Raw genomic sequence first — 25,625 nt, forward strand, 5'->3', positions numbered from 1 at the left:
CTACGTCCCAAAGACAAAAAAACATAGAAAGAAAAAGTCCAGAGCCCATAATCTCAATTGGATTCCACACCACCAGACCAAACCAGCCATTTATCATATACAACAAACCAGCCAGCCCAGCCCAGCAACCACCCCCACCACAATAAGCAGAGGCGCAGGGCGCACGCATCCACACACACACCGAGAACAAGAACCACTCCCATCCGCACTCAAACCAGAGTGACAAACAAAAGTGAAGACCGACAAACCCAAGCACCGTAAAACCAAATTCACAATCCTCAATCCATCAACCATATTCTTATTCCCTTGCACATGAACACACCCATGTAGATTCCAATCACAGATCACCCTGACCCCGAAGAGGAACTACGCCAAAGAGAGCAATTTACTGCTCAGTCTGGAAGTAGTTGAGGAGGACGGAACGCTCCTGGGACTCCTCACCCCAGTCCTTGACGACGACGCAAGAGCAGTTGACGACCTTGCGGGCGTTGCCTTCGCGGTCGAGCTGGCCTATCCAAACCATTAGCCATCTTCCATCTCTACCCAAAACCACACAATACAAAGAAAAAGGGTACGGGTAGGGATAAACATACAAAGACCAACCCACTCGCCAAGCATCTTTCCATCGGGAACCTTGATGAGGGGGATCTTGTGCTCAGAGCACAGAGCAACAACGAGCTTCTTGTAAGCCTCCTCCTCGCAGCCCTCGTTCAGGACACACATGTGAGCCTGACGACGGTCGAGGGCCTTGGCGGCCTCACGCAGACCACGGGCAAGACCGTCGTGGATCAGGGAGATGCGGAGAACACCCTTCAGGGCATCCAGGACGGACATCTGGCCACCGGCGCCAGCGTCGGCCGAAACCTCGACCTCATCGGCGGCAACGGGGGGGTTGGATTGGGTCTCTTCTCCGTCCGACTATTATTAAACCCAGTCGTTAGTGTTGATTCCTCGTGCGGTTATAGATGCATCTGCGCAAGGGGTATGCTCACCATTTTGTTGGTGTTTTGATATGACGAGATGTCGGATTATCCTCAAAGAGTCGAGGTGTACTTGTATAGACTAGTGGTGGTGGTGGTGCGCCGATTTTTGGCTTCCTCTCGCTAAATGTGTGCCCTATAGACCTGACTAAGCGTCACGTGATGTTGCTATACGAAGCAAATTGGCATATCACGTGACTACTCATACGTATGCGGTATACGGAGTACAAAGCATCATCATAGTCATACATCAAGTTCACCTGTACAGGCAGCGTCAAGCTACAATGCTTATGCAGAATTAGACGTATGTACTAGCCCGGCTGTGTCCATAGCCGTTAGTCAACCCGGTTCCTCCCAAAAGCCCTGGCGCCTCCTCGATATGCCCGCCAGAGATATGCCCATTCGCCGGCGGCAACTCAAGCACCGGCTGCGGCTTGGGTTCCTGGTCAATATGCATCTTCAGCAACTGTATGTCCAACCCATGAAGGTGCGGTATATGTGGAACAAGATCCATGAAATCGGATAGCTAAAACAGTCAGTCGGTAATCCAAAAAAAAAAATATCATCAAGTACATACCTTCACCCAGAATACATGCTCCATCTCAAAGTATTTGGGCCGTGCTTCACTATCCTTCTGCATGATCTGTTCAAAGGAAGAACTGAGAAACTCCGTCTCCTCCGCTTGAACCAGCATCCTTCGCGTGACGCGCCACAGGTTCATCCGCTGCGTGGGCGTCGCCTGGCGCTTCTCCCAGCTGGCATACTGAGACAGCTGAAGATCATTCGTCGCCAGTAAGGGTGCGACGAGGTAGTTCGGAATCCATTTGTCGTCAGCCACGGCCGCTCCACAAGACGGGTCAAGTTGCTGGGTTTCAGCAGTGACCACGGGCATGAACTTCTTGAGCCAGACATGGCTCTTCGCCTGGGGATCGTTCGAGCCCACTAGATTGGCTGCAGCTCGGAGTCGGCTGGGGAGAGCATCGCGTCGGCGTTGTTCCTGCTCTTCCTGCTCCCTGCGCAGTTTCGCGAGGCGCTGCCTTTCCTGTTCGAGACGCCTCTGGCGCTCGTCCTCGGCTTGCTTGATCCGCCGTTGCTCCGCCTCTTGCCGCTTCCGCTCCTCTTCTGCAGCCTTCTCCTGGGCAAGCCGAGCTTCTCGGACAGTCCGCTCCTCCTCTTCCACACGCGCTCTTTCTGACTCTGCAGCGATCCGTGCTTCCTCGGCCTGTCGCTCTTCTGCAGCTTTCTGGGCTTCCTTCTGCCGACGCGCTTCAGCTTCAGCCTCCGCGGCGCTTGTCGAATCCTCCATAGGAATATCTTCAAGATCATGGGTCTCGTGCTTCTCCTGCTCCTCCTTGACAGGATTCCGCTCGGTCGCCTTTGACGGAGCGTCAGGTTCCCGCGAATGGTCTCGTTTGGTTTCGATGACATGGTGGTCGTCTTTGTGGCGGGACACAACCTTGAGGTCCTCCGAGGTTGTCTGACTTTTCTTCACGCCTCCGTTGGTGATGTTTGGCGTGCCGTCCTCTGACAATACGCGCCGCTTCTTCTTTTGCATGTCGCGAGGATGCCGCTCAGCCTCGGTATCTCGAGACCGAGGCCGGTCCGGACTCACACTGCTGCGTCCGCGTTTCAGAGGCGGTGGCCCAGGCTTTGAGGTGGCAGAATCGGGATGATCGGTGCGCGCTCTGGCATTGTCATCTCTCCCCGGCATAGAGTCAGTTGGAGGCACGCTGGGTACCCTCCTGTCACGATCCGGTGGTCGTCCAGCAATTAATCGTCTCCTTTTAGGGGCCTCATCGCCTCGAGTAGAATCACCTTCCCTCGTAGGAGCCCCCTTTGATCGGGCTGGGTCGAACCGCGGCGTGTCATGATCCGGGGCAACATGGACAACCTTTGGCCGAGCCACACTAGGCTTTTCCTTGGCGTGTGCCATAGCTTCCCTCCTGCGCTCCTTGGACAGCGCGTCCTTGGAAGAATCCCGCCGGACGGGGCTCCCAACTGCTTTCCGAGGCCGACCGACAGGAGACGGTGATTCTCGGCGACCGGCTCGTTTGCGTTCCTTCTCCTTCTCACGGACTCGTCGCGGGGATGAAAACTCGCCTTTTCGTTGCTTCTTGCTTCGGTATTCGTCGTATGCCTCACGCAGACAGTCGTATTCCTCTTCCCAGTTATCGGCTCTGCGATCCCGAGACAGCTCGAAGTAGGTACGGTCCTTGTAAAGACGACGGGTCGGATCAAAACTAGGCTGAGCAAGTAGGAGTTTGATGACGGGAAGGTTGCCTCGGCCGATCGCAGCCAACATGGGCGTATTGTATCCTGGCTTCTGGGTGCCGCTCTGAACCGGATCGGGATCAGGATCCGCATCGCCCATGCCGAGTAAGAGAGATAGCACTTCATCGTGACCACCCTTGGCGGCAGCGATCATAGATTCAGCGTCAGCCCTTTGCCCGACATTGAGGATGTTCGCCACTCCGGCCATGTCACCCTTCGCGGCGAATGCTTGTAAGTTCTCAGGAGTAGCCTTGGTCCACAACAGGTCGTTCCGAGTAGCCTCACTCCGTACACTTTTTCGTTTGCTCGTGAGACCGGAAAAGGGCGGACTCCGCTGTCCACTAACTGGTGGTGATTCACGCGGGCTGTTAACCGTGACCCGGCGTGAAGGCAATTCCCTATTTCCAGAGCTGGTTTGTTCCTCCGAGCGACGACTCGGGCGGGGGTTAGCCTTGGCTTCTTCGAGGACTCGTCGGATCTCGTCAAAGTCCTCTGAGTCTGAAGGAATCAAATCACTTGGCTCGTCGCCTTCGGCATTGACTGCGCGAGGATTGGCACCGGCCTGAAGCAAGAGCTTGACAACGTCCAGGTGCCCGTTTTCAACAGCATCGATTAACGGGGTGTCCCGGTCAATGTTCCTGGTTTCTACCTCACAGCCAGCCTCCAACAAAAACTTGACAATAGATGCACAGCCTTCGAGGGAGGCAATCTGGAGCGGCGTATTGCCTGCATTGTCGGCCACATTGAGATCCTCTGGGCGTTCAGCATGTCGTGCAATCGCGACATCCAACTCCTGGGCAGCACAGGCACGTGCCAGACGGGTTCGGCCATTCTGATCCCGCTGCTTCTTGTGGCCGGTTGGCCTTGCAGGAGACGCGGACGCACCATCGACGGATGCAACCTTCCGTACATAGGCACTGGGTAATGGAGATCCACTCGTCGAAGATGACACGGACTGTCGGTCTTCCGAGCTTTGCCGCTGCACCCCTGAGATGAGTGGGGTAGGAGCCTTCCTCTTCCTGTGCAGATCGCTGCCGAGTTGAGGACCAGATGCTGTCCGCTTGTGAGCACGAACCGGTGAGACCGATCGATCATTCGGTGTCGGACGAGGGAGAGAGATCCCGTTCAAATCCCGTCGCTCACGATCGCGAGGGGCTGCCGAATGATGTTGGCGGGCATTCCGGCGAGCATCCGCCTCCCCGTCGACGCTCTCGCTGAAGCTGCGCTTTCTTGATGTTCTGGGTGCGGAAGTTATCGGCTGTGATGGTTCGACTTTACTCGGGACCGCCTGAGGTTCCTCGGTCTTCTCAATCTTGACGATGGCGGGCGACCCCACCCTCCGCAGAGGGCTTGCCGGGCGCACCGGACGGTCGCGGTCGCTGGGCACATCCCCATCCACCGACTTTATCTTTCTCACATGCAAATCATTAGGTGGAAGTTCGCTCTCTGCGGCATCAACATGGTCATTTGCATCATCACGTCGTTTCGGCTCATGCTTTATAAACTTCCGTCTCTTCTCAGGCGACAAAGATTCACGGCCCGATTGGATTATGGTTTCTGCCTCCGAGTCAGCCTTGGGGCTCGGTGGCCCATCGCCGTCCCCGACAGCAGGATCTACCTCTTTGGCGGGAACATCCTCTTCCTGAGCAACCGGGGGGGTGGCTCTCTTGGAAGGTGGGTGACCCAAGGTAGACTGGTGATTCACCTTGACAGCAAAAGCGCTTTGTCCGGGATCCAGGGAAGCTGGCAGGGAGGAGACAGCCTCGACATCACTCATAGCGGTAGCACTCGATTTCTGGGGGTTCTGCTCGTCATTTTCGGGGGCCGTGGCGGACAAGAGGACCCGTGGTCAGATACACCAGCAGTTGCGCGCGGAAGCTGGTGCTCGACCACGCTGGACGTAGAGAGATGACTCCTTGATTACGTTCACCGGACGAAAGATGGCTCCAGGTCGACAGAGAGCGCAAGCGAGAGCGGGAGGGGGGTGGATAGTCGGAATGAAGAGAGCACAAAAAGGGCAGGAAAGGTAGACGACGAGGTGGTGGGATCCAAGAGAGCGAAACGACGGCAGGTATTGACTCGGTCGGGGACTCGGGAGACGAATAGTAGGAGTAATTAATCGGATCGAGTGCGAAGAAGGGTGTAAGGGGGGAAGAGACAAAAGTCGAGAGGACGAGCCGAGGGTTTGGATGGGGGGATGAAGGGGTGGCAGCAGAGGAAGAAGTAATGGAAGAAAGAAAAGATGAAAGAAGATGAGAGAAGGTTGAAACGGCCGACGGTCACTGGGATGGGCGAAATTACCAGGTAATGGGGTCGCAGCCCAGGGCGGTAGGAAGTAGTTCGCCGTCCGTGAAGTTAGTTGGTTCTTAGTGGGTGGTTAGTGACCATGAACTAGCAGAAGGGGAGAATCATCATCATCATCATCATCAAATAATAATCATCCGAATAATTAAAAATAAAAATAAATAATAAGGGTCATCACAACAAGAATCCGGATCTAATCACGCAAGTTGAGGGCACCGCAGGATGAATGATTGCTAGAGCAGCGATAAGTCGTCGTGGTCATAGTATCGCCCCGGGAATTGCCATTTGGCCACCGGCGGAGCAATCCCCTTCGCTAGTTGGTTAGTCATGGATAGGCGACCCCAGTAAGGCCAAGTACGGTATAGAAATCAAGGTAATAATGGATATGGATGATGAATGGGTGGGTGGCCTGCTGCTACTGTGGGTGTGAAATAATCGATAAATAGCTGGGAAGGTGACAATCGTCGACCCGTAGTACGGCCGTCCGAACGTCCGAACGGCAAGTGATGGGCAGGTGGCAGAACTGGCAGCGTGATTACGGCACTGCCTGGCTGCTCGATACGGTCGCGGACGGGATGTAATCTACCCTATAACCAGGTACTAGTTGCAACTATGACACCTTGCAAAGGGACTGGGCTGATGAATGAATGGATACCTGCTGCTTACCTGACGGTCCGACTGACAGTACCTTCCTTATCCTTACGCACCGCGGAAGACCCATTGCCATTCATCCAATCCAACCACGACAGGACCAAGACCAAGGCCAAAACCAAGGCCAAGACAGGACAGGACAGGACAAGACAAGACCGACAAGGCCGACGGACAAGTCCAGCTGCAGAAGCGACCGACCGGGGGAAGGCAGCAACCTGCCTGAGGGTCGAATCCGTCGACTGCGACCCAGACCCAAACAACCTGCGCGAAGGCCCAAAAGCGGGCGGGGCGGTCAAGGACAGTGGTGGTGGCTAAACCCTCTCTGAATTTCCCTCTTTTTTTGCCGTCTCATTTTTCACTTTTCGCTGGGGGTGCTGGGCTTGCTGCGGTCTGAAACTCGGGCTCTGGAACGGAGGGTGGGAGAGTGACGGACGATGCCAGTCCCCCTCCCTCGACGCAATTGGGCATTCCCTTGGAAGCTGCGTAGGCTATCAGGCTAGGCATCAGCTCGTCCCTTGGGTTGGCCAATTATTGACAGCCGAGCAACCCGCCCGTTGCCGTTTCCGGCCTAGAGGGTTTCTGCAAAAATGCGCGACCCACCGGGAAGCAGCGATCTCCTCCTCGGCTGAGACCAGTCATCGCGAAGGATGCTTCCAGCTTATCGCCCCGCTTTTGCCCCCCTTCCTGTTGCTGTTGCTGATGCTGCGGCGGCGGCGATGAAGGAGGAGGTGGTGGTGATGAGTGGGTGGTTCTGGTTGGCGTCGGGTTGCATGGGTTACCACCGGACTCCCCGTCCATGGATCGACTAGCTGTACTCCGTACTTTGAAGAAAAGGGGGAGAAAGAGAAAGAAGCATCATTGCGAATGATTGGAAAATCGGGTGGTCCGGAATGTTGGATTGACATCTGGTTGGAGAAGTCGGTATGAGAACCGATCCAAAACATCCCTAATTTAGATACCGAGTATGCTGGGGTAACTCGTCAGTCCTCTCAGGCTCGCTCCCTCCGGACCGCCGAATATTTGGATTATTGCATGAGGTGGGAGGCTGCTCTAGTGCTCCTGCTTGGCCACTTCTCACGAGACCCTGGTGGATCAAACAAACGCCGATTCCTACTCGGACGGGGGCGCCTTGTTTATGATTTATGACTGCTCATCTCGCTCCTCCCCTTGGAGGTGGAGTGGTCGGTGGTTTTGTTCTCCACACCCGAGCATTTTGAACGTGTCGCATCATCATGACAGGAACCCGCGTAACCGTAATATTACCAGAGCCTCCATCTGAGTCCATCGCCATCTTCCACGGCCGGAAGGTGCGTCCCCCGGCCCGGGGGTTTATCGCCCGCCATCTGGGATCTGGGCATCTGGCGCATCTGCCTGCCTCCCGTGTCTAGATTCCGGACAACGAATCTAGGACTGGCGGATCTGGTTGTCCATTAGCTGTTCTCACTCCCTCAGCTGCAGACCCTACTCCGCATTGGTGGCGGGATCTGGTCGCAATGGAGTCCCTTGTCAGCCTGGTGGATACGACGCTTTCCTCCACGCACATGGACGCCATTGACGCCCTTCGAGCTTTTTTTCTTTTGGCGTCGTGTACGGTATGAACAGATTGAGATTCCAAAATTAACGCGGACGACGCTCAGCATGATATCCTGGGCAACAACTAAAGGCAGATTATCTAGATCCTCTCCGCCAGCATCCTACCAGACTCTCTTCACTCACGCTTCGTTCCTTATGGCGCTCGTGCAACCTCGTCGGCGTCCTCGCCCCCGGCGTCCTCGAACAGCTCCCCGGCAGCGCGCATTCTGGACTATGTGGCCTCCTTGACAGTCCCTCACAGCTACTTCACGCAGTTCTACGTGGTCTCCGTGTCAGCGTCCCTCTTCTGGGCTGCGCAGCTTCTCTGTCAGGGAGCTGTATTCCAGGCCTTCTCATCGAGGATAAGTCCGGAGCATCTGGAGAAGTCTATGTCGATACAACAGGTGTTTCTGTGCTGGGTTCTTTTGCTCATTCAGGGGGCGCGGCGGTTGTATGAGTGCAACGCATTTTCCAAGCCTTCATCATCCAAGATGTGGTTCGTTCACTGGCTCGTAGGCCTTGCATTCTACCTGACAGTGTCCATTGCCGTGTGGATCGAAGGAGCAGGTACCACTCTGACGGACAGGTTGAGATGCGAACCTCACTGATCACATCTAGGCGTGCTGCGGTCTCATAAACTGGACCTCGACGACATCAAGGTTACGATAGCTCCCTCCCTCCGCACCTTTGTCTGCATTCCTATCTTCCTGCTGGCATCAGGCATCCAGCATGATTGCCACCATTTCCTCTTCTCCTTGAAGAAGTATACGCTTCCCACTCACCCGGCGTTTCGCCGGATCGTGTGTCCGCATTATACGGCCGAGTGTGTGGTGTATCTCTCACTTGCCCTGCTGGCCGCTCCCAAGGGTGAGATCGTAAACAAGACCCTGTTGTCCGCTCTCGCCTTTGTCGTGATCAACCTGGGCACCACCGCTGCCAACACGAAGCAATGGTATCTGCGCAAATTCGGCGCGGAGTCTGTGCGGGAGAGATGGAACATGATCCCTTGGGTTTACTGATTATGTAGGGTGCGCCGACCGCCCAGAAACCTCATGGTATTCCCCAGTTTGGCGACTTTGAGCACGTCGCGATAAGTCAGGCTTATCCTAGTCTCCCTCTCCAGCCAGCCGCACTCATATCTATCTGGCGCCCTCAACAAGTCCCAGTTGCAGATGGATTCCGCGCCAAGCCCGTCATCCTTGGCGGTCTCTGCAATGCCATGCAAGAAATCGGTGTAGATAGACTTGGTGGTAACGAGCAAACTGCGTCTCTCCTGCAAGATCCTATATGTTGGTCGTCGACCGGGTCCGGTTCCCTCGCCGTCGTCGCTTTTCTCGTACAGATCCAGGACGATAGGAGCCCCTAGGCTCACCGTAGCTACAAGAGGGTAATAGGCGGCCCCATCTTCATGGGGCATGATGCCCTGTCCGGGCCGGTATTCGTTGACCAGGACATGGTTGGGGGCGCCGTGCGGGGCATTGGCAAAGATACCCAGGGAGTCGAAGCGAGGGATGATGGGGGAGCTGAGCCAGGAGGGGAGCGGGGATTCGATGAGGGCATTAGATTTGCTTAGGGTAGAGGGCCAGGTTTGAAGCCGACGGTGAGCTAGATGAGTCCAGCGGGGGACAGGCGCCGTCGTAATCTACCTCGTCAGTATAAGCCACCGTGGCACGACGCGGATTCTCACCTTCTGGAGCAGACACTCCTCTTCGTCCTCTGAGATGAAGTCCGCAATGTAGAAACCATCGGCCGGCAATGGCTTGATGCGGGCAGCCTCAAGATGCGCGATCATTTGCTGAGTCGACCGGAGGGCACACACGGAGCAATTACCCCTGATGGAGAGCCAATGAATAACGCGGTCGGTGCATGAGAGGGATCCAATGTGGCCGCAGTTGATCTATCCGACGGAGCCACCAGTGAGCTGGTTACACGGTACGGAGGAAGCCTGGCGATGGGACAGCGGGGGCCGGATAGGATGGTGAAACCTAAGGAATCGGGCGGATGATGCGCGATGATGACGATGCAAGTCATGTCGTCACAATGAGCTGCGATGGCCGTGCTACGTAATGCATCATGACTATGCCATTGCTGTTCAGATAGGTCGTAAAGGTTATGCAGCATTGCTGCTCAGGGTTGAGAGCCATTCTTCCATTCATTTCCCCGCTTTTGCTGCCTTGGCGCCAGCCAAGCGCAGCTGCTTAATACATGGATTCCTCGGTCCAAATGCGAAACTCGTACCGTGTATTACTTGATACTGCTTGATGGGACAGCACTTGGCACAATATACCTCGGTCCACATTATGCTAAGCTCGATTAGAGATTTTCCTGGAGTAAGTCTCCAATGTGCACCTACCAGGTACTGCAGCACCCAGCTCTCCAATCCTCAACACCCCCTGAGTAAACATCTCGTCCGTGTCACTCTAGCACCTCAACTCATTGGAGGACATCCAGATCTTCAGCTCCTGACTAGGGAGAGAATACCAGGTCATACCATGACGGGGGTACAGCTATCCCGACCGGTCCAGTTTGAATCAATACGAATACGATGCCAGGCCAGATCTGATGATTAATTTCCCCTAGAATAGCTAGATCAATCAATCAGTGTCTCCAGATCTGTTCTTGATAGTAAGTAGTATATCTCACTTTAATAAACTGCCAACTTGAACCAGATAGATAGTAGCCCTATATGTCAACATATACTATGTAGAGTGAGACAACCACCCACTTTGTAGAAATATTCAGGACTCTCCCATTAAAGACCTCTATACCGTCTAAATCCGAAATAGATATGGAAGATACCGATATAAACACCACATACACAGGGACCACCCCCAAATTCCACGAAGCCGAGACCCCATCTGCGTCTATAAGAAGCCCAAACTTACAAGCCAACAATTCCCCTAGGGCATCGAGGGTATCCAGGACATCCAGGATATCCATACACTCGGACATCAAACCTCGATATCTTGACTAACATGTCAACTCAAGCCAATCCACTATCTAAACAAACAACCCAAGCAACCCATCGACCCCGATGACATGAAAAAGTTACTATACCCCCCAGTTCCGGCTACAGGTATGGGTATACCACATGAGTTATACAGCTTGGTATAGTAAATGCTCCACCAACGCTCGCCGCTCGCCGCTCTACTCATCCCACACCCCACCAAAACGACGATACTTAGGAATATAACTATAACTATGACTGCGTCTGTGATGATGGCAACCATACTCATCAGCAGATCCTACCTGGCTTTGAAAAATATATCACGGTGGACTAACCCTACCCTTCCCCGAACACGAACACGATGGAAGGGAATTGTTCCCGTCGGGGGTGGGTAGGTATATACCAAGCACCTGGAACACTGTTCGTTGCTCTGGATGATATGCTTCAGGGCAGAGAGGGGGAGGTGGGGGGGGGGGTTGGTTTCATGACGAGTACGATGGATGGGATGTCTATATATCTCATATTCTATTCCTGGCGTTGGGTTGGGTATGCGATATGTCTCTAGGTGACTAACGGACGAGTATTGATTGAGACTGAGAGTGAGACTGACTGATGTGTTTACTTACCATCATCCCTCATCGATGGTCAGCAGATATGAAGGGTAGCATGGCCAGATTACGCCTCTACGTGCCTATCGGGGTATTTCATAAGGCAAAGGGGGAGAGGTGGTTGGTGTGGTTCTGTTCTGTTTCGTTATGTTGGCTGGGTGAGTGGGTAAGGGTGTGTGGTATGAACAGAGCCGTCCCCGTATGGGGATCTTCTTGATACATAGTATGTTGGCTGAGGTTGATAACCAGAAGTTGAATGAGTGGGTGTGAATTGGATTTACATGGATGAGAGGGAGGGATGTGTTGTAATTGTGTTTGGAGGGGTTGGGTTGATCATTTCTAGGTTGAAGGGTTGTTTGAAATGGTGGATGAATTCTTCTTTGGGGTGGTTTGGATCGTTTGATACCGACAAGGGTGTTTTAAGCCTAGGTTCCTAAAAGATGTGGTCTAGCTAGTATCTGCATCGCTGTGCATTGTTGGATGAACAAGGATCTTTATGTATCGTTCTAGGAATACATGAAGATCATCGTCCCAGTCCTCAGGACATGTCGCTCATTATCTAGCTGAGCTGTAGGAGCCCAGAACAAAGGTGAGACACTGAAGACATAGATTGCTTGCGGTCATTGACTTATGAGGACTAGAGATTCGACTGGGTTGAGATTTGTCTAGCTCATGCCTCATCATGATCATCAAAAGAAAAGTGTTCCAACAGTGCAGTTCGCTCAGTGTCGCTCTCCGATTGCTCCAGCAAGCCCGCTTTAATGTTCTGCGCCATGGCTCTCGACTGTTCTAGATGCTCATCATCAGGCACCCAACCTAGGGAGTCTATACCAATGACATCTCTCATTTCTGTGAGAATTTGGAGTTTTTCCTGCTCTTGATCATGGAGTCCTGTGCAATGCAAGACCTCTTGTTCGGAATACTCGACTGGGCATTTAGTTGAGCCCGGAGGGCCCCCCTTATCAATAGACATGGGCCATTTATTGCAAGCCTGGATCATCCAATACATGAGAGACTGAGAGTCTCCCTCCCACGGTGTTCCAGCACGGTTGAACAACTTCGCTCGAAGCATCGAATTCTCGTCTCTCAGAGCGTCGAAATGGTGCGGTATCTGATTCATTGTCAACGCCGCATAATAGAAATGGACAAGGCGTCTTCTCATTGTCTCCTGCATGATTGTCTGTTCATCTTGATTGAGCTCCCTAAAGTTGTCCGGTAGTTTGGTTTCTGGCTTTGCCAAAACCTCTGACACGGGGTCTCCCCAATTCTGAAAGTAACGAGGTATTCCAGCGCAGAGACAAAGGGGTAGCGCCACGGCATGTTGCCAGTCGATTATCCCCGTCATGTTGTTTGACGAGTCAACCATAATGTTGTTTGGCGAAAAGTCTGGATGGCGAAGGGTGGGACGAGCAAGGGGATGCTCTGACGGAATGTTGAGGTAAGGCGCCAATTTCAGATAGTCAGAGAGTAGGTCAACATGAAGAGTGGGCGACATCTCTTGGAAGTCATACAGCTCTCGGAGACATCTCTCAACGTGAAGGCGAGGCTTGCCAAAACGCCTGCAGTATTCCATCTCACGTCTAGCCGGCGCTTCAAAACACGCCAGGTAGCTGTCCCCTATCTCGCTCTTAGCATAAATACGCGATCAAGAGAAGGAAGAAATACATGGGCCGCGATCCACCTCCAGGGCTTTCCGTTCTTCATACCACCATGCGTGTTGCGCAGTGGGTCCAACAACGATTTGGTCTGGTGCAGATACATCCGATTGACCCGGGAGTGTAATACCGAACTGCGTCTGCTCCAGATCTCTGCGATAGTAGAGACTTCCACTTGCGGGAATGGGGATGTGCATGAATTTGTTTTCCGCAGCGACGATCTGCTTCATGATCTTGACTCGCGCTTTATTGTCCATAGTAAACCAGACTTGGCTCAAGGGCTGTCCTTCTAATTTCTCCAGCAGGATGTATTCAGCGCCGACAGAGTTCGTCTGGTCAACAGAATAGCCAACGACTTTAGGGACCGGCACACCATTACGACGGAGCACATCGAGGGTGGCCACTTCGCTGGCCACTGCAAGCCGTTTCGGAACAGTAACCTTATACGGTATCCTGACAAGTACTGTATATCCGTCCTTGAAAGTCGCCTGAAGGACACGATTGAAGCCTCCTTCTGCGAGTTTGGAGACTGAAGACAGGTCACGGACAGGTCGGTTGGTTGACCGACATACCACATTCACAAGCGCGTCAACATCAAATTGGATACGGCGCTCAGCCAGTCGAAGTTCCTCATTGAATCTAGATTATCGAGAGCGTGAGTAACTGAGCAGCAACCGCCTAATAAGGCACAGCGCGACTGACAAGAATCGCCCGGAGGTATACTCGAACAAATCGCGACTGCTGCTCCAAGAGCTCATACTCCGTCCTGGTGTCTTGCCAGCCTTGTTGTAGGCTCGGACAAAGGGCGTCGAATATAGACCCATCTTATGGGCAAGCTGCTGATAAATCTTGACCCAGTGGTGTATAACAGACATGTTTTGCTGCTTTGAAGACCACACACGTGAGAACTCCATACATACTCCGTACTCCAGGGGTGAATGCATCGTACTCAGGCACCAACTCCCTGCCTCAGGCTACAAACACCTCCACCATTCCATCCATCCATCCATTCTTTTGCTTCAAATGCAAACATCATCTCCATCCACCCACGTTATCCCCTCCATCTAGCTTCCTCCACACTTCCAGTTACGTCTGGTCTAAAGACAAAGCTCACCCTCTACCTTAATTTTACTATCACATAACAAGTCTACAACATGGCCCCCAAGAACAAAGGCGGCGACAAAAAAGCCAAGGAGGGCGGGGAGAAAGGCGGAAAGGGTCTGAAGCCTGCGAATGCTATTAACGTGAGGCATATTCTTGTATGTATACCGTTGCCCTGTTCCTGTTCTCTTTGTATTGGTGTATTGGCTGTGTATCTGGGTAGGGGTTCAGTGGGGGTGGTTGTATTTTTTTTTCATGTTAGTGGATGGATGTATACATACGATCTACGTCTATGGATTTACATCCACGACCACACCCTCACCTATGAAACCAAGAGGGGATTGATGACGGGAGCTAATAAACATCCAGTGCGAAAAATTCTCCAAAAAAGAAGAAGCCCTCGAGAAACTACGCAACGGGGCCAAGTTCGATGAAGTGGCGCGGGAGTTTTCCGAGGATAAGGCGAGACAGGGTATGTATCTATCCCTCCTGTTCTTTCATCTAATTGATTGGTTTGGTTTGGGATGGGGTCGTGGCTAATGGCGTAGGTGGATCTCTGGGCTGGAAGACTCGGGGTAGTCTGGATGCGACGTTTGAAAAGGCGGCGTATGAGTTGGAACCGAGTACGACGGGGAGTCCCAAGTATGTGGATGTGAAGACGGGATTTGGGTATCATATTATTATGGTCGAGGGGAGGAAGTAATCCTCTTTTTGTAAGTTTTGCTGGGGATGAGAGTTAGGGTTGGGTTGGGTTGGGTGGATTTCGTATGGATCAGATGATAAATCGATGAATGAGAGTAATCTATGATCAAGTCTAATAAAGTATGTACATATTCAGAAGTAATACAATCAGGTTAAGGGGTAGCTCTATTCCTGCTTTTGTGCAGCCTTGGCTCGCTCCTTGGCCTTCTTCTCCTGTCGTTGCACGATGGCCTCGGCGCCAATGCCTCCGAAAACGAGACCCACGCCTAGCCACTGTCCGGCGGAGAGCGCGTGGCCGAACCAGAACACACTCAGAAGCATGGTCAACATCTTGCGGGTCACCGTCACAGTCACCAGGAGCAAGGACGAGAAGCGAGACAGCGTGTAGAAGATGAAGAGCTGGCCGATGGCACCGCACGCGGCGAATCCGAGCACGTTCTTCAGGGCCTCGGGGTGGCGGGACAGGAAGCTGATGGCGGAGTTCAGCTCGGTCTCGGTGGAAGGAGGAATAGGGAAGGGGAGGAGGTTGTGCAGAATGCCGGTGGACGACAGATGGGGCATGATCAACAGATAGCTGCTCGTCAGGAACGTTGAGAGAACATTCTGGGCCACCATCATCTGCGGCCCGGTGAAGCGAGTGTACAGCTGCGGAGAGCTGAAGACGTGGTCCTGGGTGGTGTTGGTGAGGCCGTCGAGGAGCAGATTGATGGAAAGGAGGAAGATGCCCCAGGTGCTCGAGCCCGAACCCTTTGCCGCTGATGCGGCGACCTTCTTGCTGGTTCCGGGGTGGTGCAGGGTAAAAGTGGCGACTCCGAGTGTGACCAGGAGGACGACTCCGTACTTGTACAAGGGATATCTCTTCCGGAAGATGGTCAGGTGCAGGAACATCACGGGCAACAGCTTGCACGACTTGGCAAGGATGAAGGTGAGGTAATCAATATGCGCCAGACTGGCATATCCGAAAGGCGACGCGAGCGACGAGGAGATGCTGACCAAGAGCAGAGGGAAGAGGATCCGGCGTGTAGGGAAGATGGAGGGGATTTTCTGGCCGGACGGAGTCGAGAAAAACAGGTACAGGAAGCCGGTGATGGCAGCGAAGGTGGACTGGATGGTGTTCAGGACGATCGAGTAGGTGAAGCGCTCCGTCGGGGGTTCGGGGCCTTCGGCAGTAGGGAGGTGGACAGGATACGACACCGTCGTGATGGCTTCTTGAAGAACGCCCCAGGAAAGGCTGAATTCAGTCAGCACCTGCAATGGCAATGATTATATATCCCGACTGCTCCAGACATACAACGCGGCATAAATGCCCAAGACACAAATGGCAAGCTGCATCAAGCCCGGAGCCTCCTGCGCAGCATCATGCGCCGCATTCTTTCCAGACGCACTTCCATTCGCGACCGAAGCTTTCTTTTTGTCTGGCGACTGCGACTCCGGCGGCACATGCATCAGCTCCGAGGATGTGGCCCGTTGCAAAGGCGCGGCTTGTTTCTGGCGCGCCATGATCACAGAAGGGCGCTGAGCGTATAGAGGGTGCCAATAGGTAAGAAAGGAAGGACAAAACGATCAAGTCACGATGACCAAAGTCAGGCACACAAATCAAAGTAGAAAGGACAGTAAACTCCGAAACGGAAGCTCGAGGGAGCCGGCGCTTTAAATTGTGCAGGAGAGGATGATGCCATGTGTTCTTCTGCGGCGTCTCAACCCTGCGCGGAATCTCGGCGCGATCGCCCTTTTTTTCCGCCCCGCCCGATTCCCATTCTTCAGTCATCGCCCTGCCTTGCGGTTTTCACCTAAGTCCAGGCCTTCGAACTGAATTGAACCCTGGCGCAGTCACAACTAACCCAATTAGATCATTTGATTCAGCCTATCTTTAGGACTAGATCTACAGTCGAACTCATCACAACCCATCCATCACGACCCAAGCACCCCAACCATGACCACCACAATGCCACCACCACCACCACCAGCACAATCACAATCCAACGCTCCCAAAAGCACACCCCTCGAACCCTCCGCCCTCACAACCCTCCTAAGCACCACCACCACCCCCTCGACCCCCCTCTCCGCCAGCACAATCCAAATCCTACATAACCTCCAACACCAACACCTCTGGACCTCCCTGCGCGTACACGACCTCCACCTCCCCAGCCCCGACGCAACCACCACCACTAACGACCCCCTCTACCTCATCTCCGGCATTCCCCCACACCACATCTACACCCATCCCGACGAGCAACTATACATGCTCGAGCGCGGGCTCCGCGACGAGGACGTCGAGCTCGAGCGCATGTTCGTGTTGCCTACTGTGGAGGGTCAGTCGTGGAGTTTGCGCAGGATGGCGGGGGTGTTTGATTCGTTGCCGGAGGGGGGTGAGGATGGGGAGGAGGCGGGTAGGGAGGTAGAGGTGGAGGTGGAAGGGGAGAAAGCGGACAAGTTGAGGGAGTATTATGCGTATCGGGAGAAGGCGAGGGCGACGAGGGAGTGGGGGGGGAAGAGGATCTTGCTGGCTATGCTGGATAGGCAGATGGGGGGTGATGGGACGATCGTGTACTATGTTGTGCATGATGGTGCGGTGAAGCCGAGGCAGAATTAAGGCTGTTGTTGAGGATGGTGATGAAGGTGGGAAGAGCAGCAACAGCAAGACAATTTATCTGCAGTCAAATCGAATATATACACAGAGACGCAACAAGCCGGGCACCTTCAGCATCGACAAATCACAGGGATCAACTGCAGCCGGGTATCGTGAACAAGCAAGTAACGGACAGACAAAACACCATGCTTCCTCCGCCATGTGACAAATGTCTATGCAACACCAAAAGATCCCTCGTCTTCAATCTGCGCGTGCTCCGCCTGACAACTCGTGCAGTATGTTTCGTACCATTGCTGGACATCGTCCGTGAGTTCAGCAAAGACACGCTGACCGGTACGGTCCACCTCGAGGTCTACATCTTCATCTCCTTCGCGTTTACCAAGAAGAATCTGGACTTGGCGGCATCGTCGCAGCTCCTGCTTCAGCCAGCGTTCCCACTCGCTTTGAACGACTTCCCTTTCGATGCTGTTGACCACCCGCAGTGCGACCAGGAGGTCGTGTCGGTACGAACCCAGACGCTCGCGCGTCTGCTGAATCCTGCGGGCCGCGCTCCTGGTCATGGAGTCTCTGAATCCGGATGTGCCTAGGGAGATCGTGTTGCCAGGGTTGCGGACTGTCTGCTGGTGGAAGGTGGCAAAGCAGTCGCTCACATTGTCACTCCCATGTCCGACGGTCGTATTGGCAATGGCGTCGTCGATATCTCTCATGTAGATAGCTTTGGTCATCACATTGTCTGGACCGACCCCGATGCGGGCCATAAAGTTCCCGACCGTCCTGTCATGCCACCATTCATAGGCATCACGCGAGGAATAGAACCCGTTAATCAACATGCTCGATAGTAACAAGATGAGGATGACCTTATTGGCATTGGTGGTCTTCCACACCCAACGTAGAAAAGCGAACGTCCACATCATCAGGTCGGAAACAATGGTCTCAAGGCCGGAGACAAGCGTCTCAAACAAGAGCTGAGCCAGGGTCCTCTGGACCCGGGGGTTGCGCGGCTCGAGTTGCAAGTCTCCTTGGGGCGAGAATTGAGATGCAAAGCTCTGCCGTCCGATGTGTCCGAAAATCGTGATGGCCTTCTTAGTCCGGCTATGCGCGCCGAGTCGACGAACCTGATCGTTAACCAGATCGACCAGATCCAACGCGTCTTGCTCCAGGTCATGGCTCGCGCTTTTGTCGATGATATCTAGAATGTCTTAGATCACTTATCTGTTTCTGGAGATGGAAACTCACGTTGAAGGCCATACGGGGACCATAGCCATTCCACTTTAGTATAGATCGAGAGCTTGCTCTTTCCCTTGGCGACAAAGGTGATCACGACCTTGCTGACCAGCCTGAATGACCGCTTGAAAGGAAGATGCCAAGGCGTCCGCTTGTCCGTGATAACATAGCAGAGATGATCATTCAGGACGTCGATCATCTGGTAGTCCGAGATTTCTTTGCTATGGGTGCGTCCTAACCAAGTCAATAAGAGATCATAGAAACGAAATGCGACCTAGTACATACCAAGTGCATCAGCCGTCTCAATCTGGTAATGCAAATCCCGTCTTAGATGGTTCGACTCCTGTCTGACCCACGGCCCTTGTTTGATGCCTTGTATCATTAGCAAAATCCCAGCTTCCAGTTCGGGGACCTACCCTTCGCTCGTCGTTGGTGTAGGAGGAGCTGCCAGACCGCACTCTTGTCGCCAAAGAGGATATGGAAGACCGCCTTTGCACTTATGTCGAGTACCTTCTCCGCTGCCAAATGCAGATCGCCTTGAGGAACATACTGAACGGGCTGTGTTGGCAACCGGAACTTGGGAGTGTCCTTGCCAGTGCCATTCTTCTTATGCATGTCCAAGTCGTTGTCAATATAGACTCCAATATCTTTCTTTGGGACTTCCACGGCACTTTCTGCCCCGTCGAACTTGTCATCCCCAGCGGCCACATCCTCCCAGCTATCCAGGCTGGGAGTCCGCGTTAATGCTTCGGTCTCCATCCGGTTCAAAGTCTTAAACGTCGCTTCCAGGCCCAATGGCTCGGCAGCAGTGCAATTATGGATCAAGAAATTGAGTCGCCGCTGGAGGAGCCTCAGGGGCTCGAGGAACGTCTTGACAGTTCCGCGGCCCGGGGTATCGTCGCCAGGAGGCGGGATCATATGAAGGAACAGAAAGTCGCAGTCCCTTCCCGGGGCGGCAGTGACTTCCTTTATACTCTCCAATGAGATGCTGGTCGTGAGGACCAGCCCAAAGTGGTGGCTGTAGAAGTAAATATTCTGAGTGGTAACATATGCTCTTCCAGGGAAGTCTTGCTGATCGTTGGGGTTCCATGTAGCTCGGAACACCATGACCAAAGGCTCTTCCCTCTTGATGTCAGGAAATAGTAGCCGAAACTGCGCATCTTGTATCTTAAGCTGCGGCGGGTAGTAACTGGGGTAGTCGTGCACATCGCTCAGCAACGCCCGCTGCACTTTGGATGGGTCGTCCAGGCTCATCGTCTGCCTGTGGCGTGACTTCGGCCGGGTCCCTGTAGACCCACTAGACGTAGCAGCTTCGGCGGTCAAGAATTGTTTGGATGGATCATTTGCTGGCGAGGACGGCTTGTCGGAGCCTGAGACCTGATCACCAGGCATTCCCATGCGTTCACGCTCGATCCGATTCATGAAACCCCAGTTCGAGCTACCCCAGAGATTCGCCATCATACCACTCGGCATGCCGCCGGTTTTGTCGGCTTGACCCAATCCTATACCCCGTTCGTTGCTCACGACCACTGCTGCCTTGCTCATGCTTGTAGGAGCAGGAGGGTTTGCCAGAGTCGCTGGGGCAAGAGAGGTAGGGGAGTCGTTACCCAACGTCGAACTACGAGTCCTATTGCCATCAGCGTCAAGAGTCACAGGAGGACTCCCCGGTCCAAGAGCACTGTGACTGGCCGAGATCAGGCTCGCGATGCCACCCCCAATACCCGGCAATGAAGGAGACGGCGCCACTGCATTGTTTGATTTGCGGTGAAGATCCAGCTTCTGCATGATACGAGATGCGTGTTCGCGGGCGGGGTTGTCGGAATCCACCGTAGTCAACCTTCTGTAACTGCTGAGATCGCTGCTATTCCTAAGGGCCGAAGGGTCTCTTTCCGGTAGAGCGAGCATGCCGCTGCGGTCTGAAGCACCCTGGTCATCGCTCGTCCGTGGTGTAAGCGACTCGGAAGGGTCAGTAGCGAATTCTGGCGCGGGTGGCTGTGAGATTGCGAAAGCGGGATCCTGGACAGTCACTTTGCCGGACACTGAAAGATCGGTACTGGCCGGGTTCTCCAGCGCCTTTCGCTTGGCGGCCTCAAAAGCAGCAATCCAATCCATAAGTTCTTTCTGGGTCTCGGCCTGAAGCATGATAGTGTTGCTTTTCGTCTTAACCTCAAAGCAAAACCGTCGCTCCTCTTGGAAGGCGGCTCGAACACTACAGAGCAGAACTCCGATTCTCTCGCTCTCCTCAACACCACCAGTTCGTGACCCCTGGACGAGGCAGCCGAAGATGCCATGCTTCAGGAAAGCCCACCGTCTCACCCAGACAGTGCGAGTGGGCTTGCCGGAAAGGGTTCGGAGAAACACCCATCCTTGCTTTTCCGGTCTAGTCTCTTTGGTCATGCTGGCCGTTGACAGCGGACGAGAGCCGAGGTAGGGGACAGTGGACACAGAGTAGTCTTCGAGTTCTCGGGATGGCCTCGCAGCAGTCTCCGCTGCTTCTTCAATCTGTTTCCGGGAAGACAGGAGCTCTCGCTTGGAAGACCTCTCACTCCCTTCCATCTCGTGAACCCAGCCTTTGATGCGATCCATCTCTTGACTCCATTTCGAGAACGCCGTGCCATTGCTATTATGAAAGATCTTAAGCTCCCGCCACTGGTCGTAAGAGACTCGAACCAATAGTCGGTCGAGCGCATTTCGTAATTGAGGGGCCTGGATGGAGTAGTCCATCGACGCTTTGAGGTAAGCTTTGCGAGCTTCATGAAGTTGGAACGCATCTTCCCTTAGGGACGACGGTTCTTTGGTCTTGGATTGCGATGAGTATCTAGCCAACAAATAGTCGTACTGTTTCTGGGTCTGGTCGAGGGTGCGGCGGGACTCCTATAGCGGGGTAAGAGTCAGATCCGCAAGAGTTTAAGGGGCAACCAGCTGGTACCTTGAAATTTCGCAAATCGTCCTGGATGAAAGCCCGGATGGGCTCAGAAATGAGAGCTTCCATCTTTTTGACAGTAGATATCAGTCCATTCCACATATCTCTCGAGCTATCCCCACTCCGCTTCATCGACTGTAGGGTGTAATCATGATCAAGAACCGCTTCCGAGACGAGAAGAGGGTTCGTGGAGTAAGACAGAAAGATGTTCACCGCGCTCTCCATGGCCGCAAGCTCTGTAGCGAGCTTCGAAGCGGCCCTCGCATAGCCGTCGAGCCATCTTTCCAGGAATTCGATCTGGTCGGAGAAGTGAAAGGTGGTAGCACGGAACGTAGGCGAGTCGAGAGCAGCCTCCTTGAGACCAACTGGACTAATTCGGAACCGTTAGAGTAGGCTCCCTACAATTCTTCGGAGGAGCTGGCTGCTTCAGGGACTTACACCACGCTGACGAGCTTCCCGACCTGGGGTAATGGGATCTGCGGCTGGGTCGACATCTAGTGTATGTCTCCAGCCATACACTTGATGCGAGCGATAGTAGCGGCGAGCAAAGGCGACAAGAAAGCCCCTAGTCAGCACAAAGACGAACAACAAAAACCGAGCATCCGAAGGGCTCAGGGATACAGGACAGGGTGAGAAAATAGCATGGTGCAGTGGAGGAAGCTTAGGAGACTGAGCGCCTCTTGCTCGAGCCATCGGCGGATACAGGCCCGCGCATGATCTAATTGGCTACGTCAGTGGTTCGCTTTCATGCCTGGGAACCCAGGCAACCAAGCGCCCTGCCGGCGGTGAGTCCCGGCGACATTTTTTTTCTGCCGGCAACCGCTATTTTTCTTTTTGGAGGCGCATTGGTCGGCGGTACTACACCTGCAGTGGCATTGTCTGTGTCTTTTACCAAAATGGAGCCTCCATCCAAGCGTTCGCGCAAGCTGCTCGATGATGACAGCTCCAGCGACTCAGGAGATGAGTCGGGCGGAGTCCCCATCACCAACGAGGACATTACGTTCAAGATCAACGAAGACTATGCGCGTCGCTTTGAATACAACAAAAAGAGAGAAGAGAAGCAGCAACGTAAGTGTCCTCGGTCTCTGGTTTACATGGCAGACAATCTAACGGCCGGTTGCTGCAGTGGAGTCCAAATTCGGCAAATCCTCTGTGCTCGGAAAACGTCGTGACCGCGATGGTGAAGATGAGTCCAACTCGGAAGATGAATCTTCTGACGAGGAGGAAGACGAGGATGGAGAATTGGCCACCACCGCTCTGGATGCCGAGATCATGGCCACCCTGAAAGCGATCAGATCGAAAGACCCCCGAGTGTATGACAGCAACACCACCTTCTATACCCCGCTCGACGAGGAGACGACCGCAGAAAGCTCTGCAAAGAAAGAAAAGCCTATGACCCTTCGTGATTACCATCGTGAGAACCTCTTGAGTGGCGCCAACCTGGCCGATGAGGAGGAGGCGCCCAAGACCTACGCTCAGGAGCAGGAGGAATTGAAAAACGCAGTTGTCCGGGAAATGCACGCCGCTGGTAAAGATGCATCAGATGACGAAGATGACTTCCTTGTCGCCAAGTCGAAGCCCGAACCTATCGCGGTGCCCAAGACGGAGGTCAATCTTGATGTTGAAAATGCGGACAAGGACCCGGAGACTTTCCTTTCGAACTTCTTGTCGGCAAGAGCATGGATACCTGCTGGCAGATCCGAACTTCAACCTTTTGAGTCTGACGATGAAGAGGAAGAGCAACGGGCAGATGCTTTCGAGGAGGCATACAACTTCCGCTTTGAAGATCCCAGCAAAATCAATGCCACCCTGATCACTCATTCCCGTGACACGACCAACAAACAGTCGGTCCGCAGAGAAGATAAGAGTAGCCGGAAGAAGCGCAGAGATGCCGAGCAACAGCAGAGGGACGAGGAGAAGAAACAGCGTGAGACCGAGAAGAACCGCCTTCGGAAGCTCAAGATGGAAGAACTTCAAGAACGGGTCAACCAGATCAAAGAGGTTGCGGGTATTCGTGCATCTGAGATGACCGACGAGGATTGGGCTGGCTTCCTGGACGCCGCCTGGGATGACAAGGATTGGGAGAAGGAAATGCAGAGGCGTTTCGGTGAAGACTACTATGCGGAGGATGACCGGGAAGAAAGGGGAGATGGACACAAGAAGAAACATCCGAAGAAGCCCACATGGGACGACGATATCGATATCAAGGATCTCATTCCGGACTTTGATGACGAGGAGGAGAAGCCTGCCTTGGGTGGTTCTGATATTGAGATGGAGGATGATGAGGAGGCGTCTGGAAGCAACAAGAAGAGCAAGGCGCAGGAGAGACGAGACCAGAAGCGTGAATCCCGCAAAGACCGACTTCGTATCGAGGAGGCCGTGGACCGTAACTTGGATCTCGACATCAGCCTTCTCCCGGGTGCAACCAGGAAGAATGCTACTGGATTCCGCTACCGCGAAACTTCGCCCCAGAGCTTCGGATTGACTGCACGAGATATCCTCATGGCCGACGATACCCACCTCAATCAGTTTGCGGGCCTGAAAAAGCTTGCCTCGTTCCGTGACCCTGAAAAGAAGCACCGGGATCAAAAGAAGCTGGGCAAGAAGGCTCGCCTAAGGCAATGGCGCAAGGATACGTTTGGTGATGAAGAAGGCCCTAAAATTCCTGAGGAAGGCCCAAGTGCGCCTACGCCGAAGGAGGACGCCGGTGATGTTGATATCCGCGAGGGTGAACCCAAGAAGAAGAGGAGAAAGAGGTCCAAGAAGCACTGAGGTGCTCTTCTCGTTCAATGGCTTACAGCAGATGCATCTGGGATGGTCAGGGTCTATTGTCTATATGAAGGCGTATCAATATCATGCTGTTGGCTTTGTTAATAACCGGTTGAAAAGTTTGATTATATTCCCCAACCTGCATAGTATAGACTTGTTTCTCCATGATGAGAAATTAACTATCGATCAGTTACTATTTACATGGAGCCTCGATTATCATATTTGATTCTTCTGGCAATTCTTGTTGGTTCTATCAGGTGCATACCAATCTACGTTTTCCTTGTGTACGGAGTACAGATTTACTCAAAGACCAGCCTCGGCACTGCATATGGCAAAACAGCCAATGACACTTCCAATCTCTCTCAGTCTAGCCAGAAGCTTTCAAACTCTGAGATCGAATCTAGAGGACTCCGTACCTGAACCATAAATGGACATGGTGGCAGCAACAGGGTAAAAATAACGACCATCCCATGGACGACACATCCCCGTGTTTTAGTGAGTGGGTCCCGAGGAAAGAACAGTTTGTCAGTTTTGCCTGCCCCGTCGACAAAAGGAGGCGCGAGAGGCAAAGAAAGGGCCAGCCGGAATTGAGACTAGTACCTATCCAGTAGCCAGTGGGGCCGGCTGGAACAATGCCTGTTTGGGTAATGTCAACCTGGTCTCGTGTCTTCCTGGACGGACGGGAATAACACAGAATGAAGAGGACTACAGTAGACAGCAGGTATTGATCTGATATGTTACCTATGTAGGTCGATAGCTCATCGAGGACCTAAGCAGTGATGCTACTATTAAGTGTTCGAGTATTTGGAAATCCTATGTAGTAGTACTCCGTCGGTCGGACTACAGTATGAGATATATAATCTTCAGCAACCCTCACCTTGCGTACCACCCACATTGCATATCCAAGCTTGGACGATAAGTCTAGAAACTGACATTGGACCGTTGAACCAAATAACCTATGAAATACTGGATATTACCGACTTTCTGGCCCTTGATTCCGGCCCTGTCCCCCCCTTCTATCCGTACCCAGGACTTTCCGTCCGGAGCAGGAAACGGGGAAATCGCGGCATGTCAGCCGAAGGACGGCGCACGCACGCACCTGATCAGTCCCGGTGGCGCGGAAAAAGGCCCAGCTCCCAGCAACCGTAACCGCCGTATCGATGGATGCTGCAGGTGATGAGTACCGTAAGGAAGTGTTCCGAACCTGTCTGCAGGAGTAGAAAAATTTTTTTCCTTCATTTAATTTTTCTTGCAATTGCCTTGATCTTGGAAGGCAAATTCGATTTTGCAGAGAACCAGAGAGGGCGTTTGCCATCGGATATCCGGGA

General features: G+C 53.4%; 10 protein-coding genes across 10 annotated transcripts; 4 read left to right on the forward strand and 6 right to left on the reverse strand.

The window, feature by feature from the left end:
• Position 1: 1 nt before the first annotated feature.
• On the reverse strand, positions 2–1,161 carry BO80DRAFT_143721 (40S ribosomal protein eS12). Its single transcript, XM_025713720.1, has 3 exons — positions 993–1,161; positions 594–918; positions 2–510 (listed from the first exon to the last, which is right to left on the reverse strand). Exons 1-3 carry the CDS (start codon positions 993–995, stop codon positions 386–388), a joined length of 453 nt encoding a protein of 150 aa, XP_025573375.1. The 5' UTR covers positions 996–1,161; the 3' UTR covers positions 2–385.
• Positions 1,162–1,278: 117 nt separating this feature from the next.
• Positions 1,279–5,028, reverse strand: BO80DRAFT_360308 (putative histone deacetylase complex subunit (Hos4); the record flags this gene model as incomplete). The annotated part of the gene is made up of 2 exons (XM_025715961.1): positions 1,279–1,506; positions 1,558–5,028. 2 exons carry the CDS (start codon positions 5,026–5,028, stop codon positions 1,279–1,281), a joined length of 3,699 nt encoding a protein of 1,232 aa, XP_025573376.1.
• A 2,360-nt stretch (positions 5,029–7,388) lies between these two features.
• On the forward strand, positions 7,389–8,976 carry BO80DRAFT_143825 (putative 3-oxo-5-alpha-steroid 4-dehydrogenase). Its single transcript, XM_025713721.1, has 3 exons — positions 7,389–7,798; positions 7,883–8,345; positions 8,397–8,976. Exons 1-3 carry the CDS (start codon positions 7,700–7,702, stop codon positions 8,795–8,797), a joined length of 963 nt encoding a protein of 320 aa, XP_025573377.1. The 5' UTR covers positions 7,389–7,699; the 3' UTR covers positions 8,798–8,976.
• Positions 8,812–9,857, reverse strand: BO80DRAFT_386222 (uncharacterized protein; the record flags this gene model as incomplete). Its single annotated transcript, XM_025717011.1, has 2 exons — positions 9,466–9,857; positions 8,812–9,420 (listed from the first exon to the last, which is right to left on the reverse strand). Coding segments are annotated over exons 1-2 (714 nt in total), but the record flags the coding sequence as incomplete, so codon positions are not given.
• Positions 9,858–11,989: 2,132 nt separating this feature from the next.
• On the reverse strand, positions 11,990–13,861 carry BO80DRAFT_386225 (aminoglycoside phosphotransferase family protein). Its single transcript, XM_025717012.1, has 3 exons — positions 13,691–13,861; positions 12,999–13,627; positions 11,990–12,950 (listed from the first exon to the last, which is right to left on the reverse strand). The coding sequence occupies exons 1-3, from the start codon at positions 13,810–13,812 to the stop codon at positions 12,004–12,006; spliced, it is 1,698 nt and encodes a 565-aa protein (XP_025573379.1). The 5' UTR covers positions 13,813–13,861; the 3' UTR covers positions 11,990–12,003.
• Positions 13,862–14,142: 281 nt separating this feature from the next.
• Positions 14,143–14,905, forward strand: BO80DRAFT_386228 (peptidylprolyl isomerase; the record flags this gene model as incomplete). The annotated part of the gene is made up of 3 exons (XM_025717013.1): positions 14,143–14,247; positions 14,459–14,561; positions 14,638–14,905. The coding sequence occupies 3 exons, from the start codon at positions 14,143–14,145 to the stop codon at positions 14,790–14,792; spliced, it is 363 nt and encodes a 120-aa protein (XP_025573380.1). The 3' UTR covers positions 14,793–14,905.
• On the reverse strand, positions 14,892–16,462 carry BO80DRAFT_426863 (UDP-galactose transporter HUT1). Its single transcript, XM_025719874.1, has 2 exons — positions 16,083–16,462; positions 14,892–16,022 (listed from the first exon to the last, which is right to left on the reverse strand). The coding sequence occupies exons 1-2, from the start codon at positions 16,289–16,291 to the stop codon at positions 14,957–14,959; spliced, it is 1,275 nt and encodes a 424-aa protein (XP_025573381.1). The 5' UTR covers positions 16,292–16,462; the 3' UTR covers positions 14,892–14,956.
• Positions 16,463–16,802: 340 nt separating this feature from the next.
• BO80DRAFT_323805 (uncharacterized protein) lies at positions 16,803–17,378 on the forward strand (the record flags this gene model as incomplete). The annotated part of the gene is made up of 1 exon (XM_025715151.1): positions 16,803–17,378. A coding segment is annotated over one exon (576 nt), but the record flags the coding sequence as incomplete, so codon positions are not given.
• Positions 17,332–22,189, reverse strand: BO80DRAFT_426866 (putative transcription factor SipA3). The gene is made up of 6 exons (XM_025719875.1): positions 21,967–22,189; positions 21,535–21,898; positions 19,022–21,479; positions 18,891–18,977; positions 18,618–18,839; positions 17,332–18,570 (listed from the first exon to the last, which is right to left on the reverse strand). Exons 1-6 carry the CDS (start codon positions 22,020–22,022, stop codon positions 17,594–17,596), a joined length of 4,164 nt encoding a protein of 1,387 aa, XP_025573383.1. The 5' UTR covers positions 22,023–22,189; the 3' UTR covers positions 17,332–17,593.
• A 183-nt stretch (positions 22,190–22,372) lies between these two features.
• Positions 22,373–24,549, forward strand: BO80DRAFT_466504 (KRI1 family protein). Its single transcript, XM_025722790.1, has 2 exons — positions 22,373–22,596; positions 22,655–24,549. The coding sequence occupies exons 1-2, from the start codon at positions 22,425–22,427 to the stop codon at positions 24,298–24,300; spliced, it is 1,818 nt and encodes a 605-aa protein (XP_025573384.1). The 5' UTR covers positions 22,373–22,424; the 3' UTR covers positions 24,301–24,549.
• Positions 24,550–25,625: the final 1,076 nt, after the last annotated feature.

This window comes from Aspergillus ibericus, assembly GCF_003184845.1.
Source record: "Aspergillus ibericus CBS 121593 unplaced genomic scaffold BO80scaffold_31, whole genome shotgun sequence".
Taxonomy (NCBI): domain Eukaryota; kingdom Fungi; phylum Ascomycota; class Eurotiomycetes; order Eurotiales; family Aspergillaceae; genus Aspergillus; species Aspergillus ibericus.

What these genes read in the sequence shown, in the direction of transcription:
- BO80DRAFT_143721 (XM_025713720.1), bottom strand. An exon ending in TGGCGAGTGGGTTGGTCTTT is followed by an intron (nt 511 to 593) that starts GTATGTTTATCC and finishes TGGTTTGGATAG; the next exon opens with GCCAGCTCGACCGCGAAGGC.
- BO80DRAFT_143825 (XM_025713721.1), top strand. Translation starts at nt 7,700, where the DNA reads ATGGAGTCCCTTGTCAGCCTGGTGGATACGACGCTTTCCTCCACGCAC. An exon ending in TTCTTTTGGCGTCGTGTACG is followed by an intron (nt 7,799 to 7,882) that starts GTATGAACAGAT and finishes CAGATTATCTAG; the next exon opens with ATCCTCTCCGCCAGCATCCT. An exon ending in CGTGTGGATCGAAGGAGCAG is followed by an intron (nt 8,346 to 8,396) that starts GTACCACTCTGA and finishes GATCACATCTAG; the next exon opens with GCGTGCTGCGGTCTCATAAA.
- BO80DRAFT_386225 (XM_025717012.1), bottom strand. Translation starts at nt 13,812, where the DNA reads ATGGGTCTATATTCGACGCCCTTTGTCCGAGCCTACAACAAGGCTGGC. An exon ending in TATACCTCCGGGCGATTCTT is followed by an intron (nt 13,628 to 13,690) that starts GTCAGTCGCGCT and finishes TCGATAATCTAG; the next exon opens with ATTCAATGAGGAACTTCGAC. An exon ending in GGAGGTGGATCGCGGCCCAT is followed by an intron (nt 12,951 to 12,998) that starts GTATTTCTTCCT and finishes AGAGCGAGATAG; the next exon opens with GGGACAGCTACCTGGCGTGT.
- BO80DRAFT_426863 (XM_025719874.1), bottom strand. Translation starts at nt 16,291, where the DNA reads ATGGCGCGCCAGAAACAAGCCGCGCCTTTGCAACGGGCCACATCCTCG. An exon ending in TTGGGCATTTATGCCGCGTT is followed by an intron (nt 16,023 to 16,082) that starts GTATGTCTGGAG and finishes GACTGAATTCAG; the next exon opens with CCTTTCCTGGGGCGTTCTTC.
- BO80DRAFT_426866 (XM_025719875.1), bottom strand. Translation starts at nt 22,022, where the DNA reads ATGTCGACCCAGCCGCAGATCCCATTACCCCAGGTCGGGAAGCTCGTC. An exon ending in ACGATTTGCGAAATTTCAAG is followed by an intron (nt 21,480 to 21,534) that starts GTACCAGCTGGT and finishes ACCCCGCTATAG; the next exon opens with GAGTCCCGCCGCACCCTCGA. An exon ending in TGAGACGGCTGATGCACTTG is followed by an intron (nt 18,840 to 18,890) that starts GTATGTACTAGG and finishes TGACTTGGTTAG; the next exon opens with GACGCACCCATAGCAAAGAA.
- BO80DRAFT_466504 (XM_025722790.1), top strand. Translation starts at nt 22,425, where the DNA reads ATGGAGCCTCCATCCAAGCGTTCGCGCAAGCTGCTCGATGATGACAGC. An exon ending in GAGAGAAGAGAAGCAGCAAC is followed by an intron (nt 22,597 to 22,654) that starts GTAAGTGTCCTC and finishes CGGTTGCTGCAG; the next exon opens with TGGAGTCCAAATTCGGCAAA.